Raw genomic sequence first — 6,368 nt, 5'->3', positions numbered from 1 at the left:
TTCTGGACAAACACACAGAATACAGAATTATTCCACACATATAGCTCCCTTTCCTGTCCAAGGAATATTCCTTCTCCCCAGTCTAGGCACAAACCACTGAACTCTGAATTCTCTTCAGCTGCCCCAGCCATGAGCACTTCTTTGGAGCTGCTTCATGACAATGTGTACATGTGCTGAGGGAAAGGAAGACACTCATTAGTATCTATTTAAATTAATATCTACAAACCACAGAACAAAGACAGGACACATTCCAGGGGTTTTTGGTCCTTGCTTGTCTTTATTTCAAAATTATCCTTAGCTTCTGCTGAATAATGATTCATTTCCAAATGCAAAAGATCATTTAGCTTTGTGTTCTTTATTACAATTATTCTTACAAAAATAGAAAAGCATTAGCCTTTATTAATTTTCAGTTTAACACACAGTCCATTTCTGTCGGAAGGAGCATTCTGGGCTGCAGAATGTTTGATTTATTCTTGATGGTGTTTAATTGTTAGGTCATAGCAGGTCTCCTGGCCACCACACAAATACTCAAGCTTTTGCCATTATATGTTTAAATCTACACAGACATCAGAAAATGTTTGTCTAACAAAATGACTTTAGGATGAAGTCTCAGGTTGTAGCAAACAAGGTCAAGAGCCCCTTTAGGAAGGAGACAATTTCGTTGCCTCCCAGTTTGGATTCCCCATAGACACGGTCCACAAAGGAGATGGGAACCTGTTGAAACAAGCAGAATTGGTTTTGAGGTTCAAAACCGAAAGCATCAGAAATTCTGGGAACAAAAGAAGGCCCTTTGAGCTGGAGCTTGTTCAGGCATGGGGAGGAGGCAAGCACCAGGCTGGCTCCTCTGTGGCAGCTCTCACCAGGGCCTGCAGTGGTGCCCCACAGCTGGGCAGTGTGCAGTGACTTGGGTTATCACCTTTCAAGCTGATCCAAGGACATTACTCATGCTGGATGATCCACCCAGGCAGAGCACACCAACAGCTCTCAAAGCCTGCAGCATTTCCTTGTCAGCCAAACCCAGAGCCCTGCAGGCAGTGCCTGGGGAAGCACAAATCTGCCCCAGCACAGAACAGCTCAACCTCGCCCTGGCTGCGAGAGGACTTCAGAACATGACAGTGCCTATTGTACACAACCTGTTTTTATCAGTCTTTGGCCATTTTATAGATTATCTGCAGCATTTACAGGCATTTGACACATTAATTTTGGTCTCCTTCACAAAGTGATGCTGTCCAGATGAACTCACTGCTCATGAGATGTGGGAATGTTCTGCTTTCACTCCTCTGAGCACACACAAGGGACACGTGACAGAACATTCTGCCAACCCTGTGTTAGAATATTCAACCATTTCCACAATGTTTGTCTGCAAAATTGAAATACTTCAAGAACTAAAATAAAGAACTGCAATTGTAATAGGCACTAAAAAATTGGCTTGGTGTTTTGCTGGCAATGTCAACCAGAAATCATCTGGCAAGAGGAACACACCAATCCCCAGCCCTCTGCACGTGTGCCAGAGGGTCTCTCACAATTCCAGCAGGTCAGGCCAAGAGAGGAAAGAGCCCAGGACAAGATGCCCAGAAAGGCAGGCAGAGGCTCAGCAATGACTCTGCTGTCTTAGCAGGGTCACCTTGATGATCCCAGTGACAATCCTGGCAACTCCACCCAGCTGAACTGCAGGAAATGGGCAGAAGTCACTGAATATAGAGCCAGGGCAGGATGGCACAAGTGGCATTTCCTGACCAGGATGAAGAATAGTTAATATCTCATCTACTGAGAGGACTCCAGTGTTACCCTTCAGCACAGGAATTGAGCACTGAGCTGTTTCTGGGCTTCTGCCTTCCTTGCACAAGAGGTTCCCCCATTGGTCTCCCAGGCTCTATTCCATGTGCTGGAGACACTGCACACCTGGTGAAGTACAGCACAACAGGAGAGATGTGTGTGCAACTCTCCAGGTACAGCCTGTGTGAGTTCTCATCAGCCATTTATTTTAAACTGGCACAGCTCAATCTCAATTCTCAACTTTGCTGAAGAAGTATTTTTCCCTGGGATGCTGTTCCATAAGCAAAAAAGGTGGGAGAAAAGAGCTGCTTTGTTGTGAGGAAATGCTCTACCCTGTGTCGAGGGAGAAATGCCACGTGTGAAGTTTAAGAAGTACAAGCACCACAATTCTCTGACAATTCATAGTCCTGGAAACAAGGATGAAGAACTGGCTCTGAGATTCTCCTGCAGAGAAATTCCCAGTGAAGCATCTCTAAAGATGCAGCAAGAGCAATTCAGTGAAATAAAAAAGGCAGCAGACTGCTGGACATAGAGAATCTAACAATTGCATGGAGTTTTTTCATTGACTGTAGACAGCACATTCAAGGAGTTTAGAAGCAGAAAGTTGTGAGAGCTGAAAAGTTGGAAAATAACAAGGCAATAGTTGACAGAAGAAATCTGAAATAGAATCAGGCTGCTGGAAAAATGAAATCATTTGTAAAGACTTGAGTAGAGATGTCTGTACAATAGGAAGCAAGGAAGAAAAGGCTCAGAGCAGCTTTGTGGTGTATTTTGACTTCTTTCCCTCCTTTGAGGAACCTTGTAAAATTGTGTGCTACTGAAGGAATGGCAACAGGAAGAGGGGAATAAATAACTGCACTTCAGGTCTGGCATTCACCTAACAAAGCTGGAAAATACAACTCTACACATGTAATTTCTTGGTATAAATTTACCATCTTGGCTGCTTCTTGGCAGTAGCCAGAAGCCAGCAATGTGTGTGCCCTGGAAGGAAGCACAGTGCACCCATCCCATACCTCTCCCACAGTGAATCCCAGCTGCCGAGCCCGGACAATCATCTCCATCTGGAACACGTATCCTTTAGAAACACACCTCTCCATCAGCTTCTGCAAGACCTCTTTCCTGTACAACCTGTAAACGATTCCAAAGGAAATAAAGCCTGGAGCCCAGTTTCTGGAACACAGAAATCCAGACAAGAGGAATCTGAACTGCAATCACTCAGCTCATTACTATTTATAAACTCTCTAACGAGGTCATGGGAGCAGCAGTTCTTGCAATCTAATCCACTGTTCCTTCCACCCTTTCCAAACAGATTTCACAGTCCACAGTAAAGAATGTCTGCTCTTACTCCAGTTCCTTGTCCAGCAGTTTTCTAATTTCCAATAAACTTTAGGAATTGCAAACCAGACCCTACCTGAAACTCCCTGTTAGATCTGATGCCCCTGGTCTCAGCAGGACCTGAGTCAGAAAATTGGCTCCACGACTGTGAAAGAAAACATCGATGTCAGAGTTGTTTAGTACAAGAGGATGGGCACTTACTCCAGCCATGAAAAACCAGGAACAATCCAGATCCACCTCCAGATCAGACTGCAACACGGCTTGTGCTCCAGATTCTTTGCAGGATAAATAAACCACCATGAACGTCTGCCTGTTCCCTGGGAGGGACAGGAGCATTCCAGCTGGCCAGGTGAGGGGTCCCTCACTCACACCTGCCAGGGCTCAGCCTCAGCTTGTTCCCTGTCTGTCCCAACCTGAGGCCACTGTTCCAACCCCTTTTCCCAGCCCACCCACGTCATTCCAGCCCTCCTTGGTGGATCTGAACCAAAGAGCTGCCAGTGCTGGGTGCTCCTGGTGTTCAGTGTGACTGCAGTGCCCAGCAGGGACAGCACTTCTGGGGACTGGGGAGCTCAGCTTACAGGGATGCAGTACTTGCAATTATTATTTACAAGTAACAAATTTCTGTGTGAAGAGCTGAGAGGTACTAACCTGATTAACTTTCTTTTCAAATCCCAGCCATACACTCCTCCATTTCCTTTATATCTTGTTCCAGATACAATATCAAAATTGCCTTCTTTCTGCTTTCTGTAAACAATTGGTTTTATCAGAAAAACTGGAGGAATGTTTCAAAGTTCAAATTTCAAAGTAAGAACAATCACTCTTTCAGTACAAAATCTGTATTTTACAAACTTCTGAACAAATAAGAAGAGACGAAGGGTGGCTATGAGCATTATTCAAACTGTTCTCTTATAAAGAGCTACTTCAGGGAATCTAATCATTATTTTTTACCCACTATGGCACAGAATTTCATGAACTGCCTCATAAATAATTTATAAAGATCAACTTTCATACTATAACCAGCACCTACCTGATAAACTCTGGAATGAATTTTGGCTGAAATGAAAGAAAGACAGATCAGAAAAAAGGGCAGGGGTAAAATAACAGCAAGCACTGGAAAATGCATTCCAGCAGACTGTACCAGAGCAGATGACATGCAGCCTTACATGGTGGGAGAGGTCAGCATCCATGATAACAATGAAATCCCCAGTGGCATACTTCATCCCATGAATGTAAGCAGTGCCTGATGGAAACAGAAACAACTGCCCTCACTCTTCTGACCCAGAAATGCACAGAGAAACTTCACCCGAGGGTGGGCCACTACTTGGAATGTCATTTACAAAGCAGCACCTGCACTCAGGAGCCTCAGGAAACAGACTGGGCTCCAAATCATCCCCAATCCTTCACCCCCCGTCCTGGGCTCAGGGGGTCAGGGCAGCACCGAGGATCTGGTCTGAGGTTCTGCTTTAGAAACACACTGGGATTTTTATCTGCATTTTTTAAGCTTGTTTGTTTACAAACAACTTGATGAAAATGTGTTTCTGCTTTTGGGCTTTACTGTGATTTTTTCTGGACCTTTACACACTGAATCAAAGTATACAGCAGATTCTTTTATTTGCTTTTACTAATCAGAGTTAATAAGGACTTACCCAGGCCCAACTTCTTTGCTCTGGGTCGCAGAAGCTACAGGAGATACAAAAACCACATAAATGACTCGACATACAGTTTTAAAAAAGACTTTGAAATTTCCTATACATTTTTTTAAACAATCTTCATACATGCAACTTAGTCCAAAAATACTTAAAAAAACTTGGCATTCACACAGTAACAGATTGGAAAAGTATCTGACTGCCACTAAGTAAATGACAGCATCTTGTATATAACTGAGGGTTATGCAGTAATATATTGCATAGATAAAAAAATAAATAAAAAATTCCTGTTCTTGAGGAATGCAATGAGACAGATTAAGAATAAATCATAAGCCCAGCCCAGCTTTCATCTTTCCAATTTCCTTACTCCTGCAGTCAATTAAAATGAAATTAAATCTTATCCAAACCCCATCTTTCCCTCAGGCCTGCACCAAGTGCAGCAACACTCAGGAGTCATTGCTCAGGAGCACACAGCAATGCACCATGAATTGACAATGTTTTGCAAACAATTCATGATCTTGCATATTTGGTCAGAATGAACTGTCCTGAGCTTACACTTGTCTGAAGTGGCGTACGACAACTCAAGGATGGGAAGAAAGGGCAGAATCCAGGGAATCCATCCCAGTTCTCAAGGACTTACAGTACTTTCCAATACAAAAAAAAAAAAAAATAGAAAAAAAATTACCAAACACACAACTCACTATTTTATCTGATCCATATATTTTTTCCAGCTGCTGAGCAATTTCCTGTGTCCCATCCGGGCTTCCATCATCTATGATGATAATTTCGAAGTCGATCCCACTGAAAGGAGAACGATTTCCCAATGAGCAGGCAGGGCTGCCTAGGGAGGGTTGGAGTGCCCATCCCTGGAGGGGTCCCGAGAAGGGCTGGAGGGGTCCCGGGAGGGCTGGAGGAGTCCCGGGAGGGCTGGAGGAGTCCCGGGAAGGGCTGGAGGGGTCCCGGGAGGGGCTGGAGGGGGCCCGGGAGGGGTTGGAGGGGTCCTGGGAAGGGCTGGAGAAATCCCGGGAAGGGCTGGAGCGGTCCAGGGAAGGGCTGGAGGTGTCCCGGGAGGGGCTGGAGGGGTCCCGGGAAGGGCTGGAGGTGTCCCGGGAGGGGTTGGAGGGGTCTCGGGAAGGGCTGGAGCGGTCCCGGGAAGGGCTGGAGCGGTCCCGGGAAGGGCTGGAGGTGGCACTCGGTGCCCGGGACAGGGTGGGGATGGGGCACGGCTTGCACTGGATGTTCTGGGAGGGATTTCCAACCCGGTGACGGGTGGCTCGGTGCGGGTCAGGGACACCCGTGTGCGCACGGAGGTCGGCACTGCCCTCGCTCACTCCATGGCCGGGCATTCCCAGAGCCGCAGGCACCGCTGTCACCGCGCGGCCCTGCCCGAAGCCCGCACCGGCAGCGTTTACCCCTCTCCGGCCGTGCGCCCGGTACCTGTCGCTGAAGGTGCGGGCCAGCAGCCACACGACGAGGGGCAGGTTGTCGCGCTCGTTGTAGGTGGGCAGCAGGACGGAGACGCGGCCGGGGCCCCGCGCCGCCATGGCGGCAGTGACGCGGCGCCGCGCCGGAAGCGGCGGGGCCGGCGGCGGCGGCGGCGGCGGCGGCGGC

The 6,368-nt window shown here is 47.2% G+C and overlaps 1 protein-coding gene across 1 annotated transcript; it reads right to left on the bottom strand.

Annotated features, from left to right (window-relative positions):
• Window positions 1-254: 254 nt before the first annotated feature.
• On the bottom strand, window positions 255-6,329 carry DPM1 (dolichyl-phosphate mannosyltransferase subunit 1, catalytic). Its single transcript, XM_071446628.1, has 9 exons — window positions 6,195-6,329; window positions 5,459-5,558; window positions 4,758-4,791; window positions 4,275-4,351; window positions 4,139-4,164; window positions 3,760-3,855; window positions 3,188-3,256; window positions 2,790-2,904; window positions 255-714 (listed from the first exon to the last, which is right to left on the bottom strand). The coding sequence occupies exons 1-9, from the start codon at window positions 6,299-6,301 to the stop codon at window positions 610-612; spliced, it is 729 nt and encodes a 242-aa protein (XP_071302729.1). The 5' UTR covers window positions 6,302-6,329; the 3' UTR covers window positions 255-609.
• Between the last annotated feature and the right edge of the window lie 39 nt (window positions 6,330-6,368).

This window comes from Agelaius tricolor, unplaced genomic scaffold (genome assembly GCF_023055355.1).
Source record: "Agelaius tricolor isolate 1412-34295 unplaced genomic scaffold, bAgeTri1.0.p SCAF_23, whole genome shotgun sequence".
NCBI lineage: Eukaryota > Metazoa > Chordata > Aves > Passeriformes > Icteridae > Agelaius > Agelaius tricolor.
This window is presented reverse-complemented; position numbering and strand designations above follow the sequence as displayed.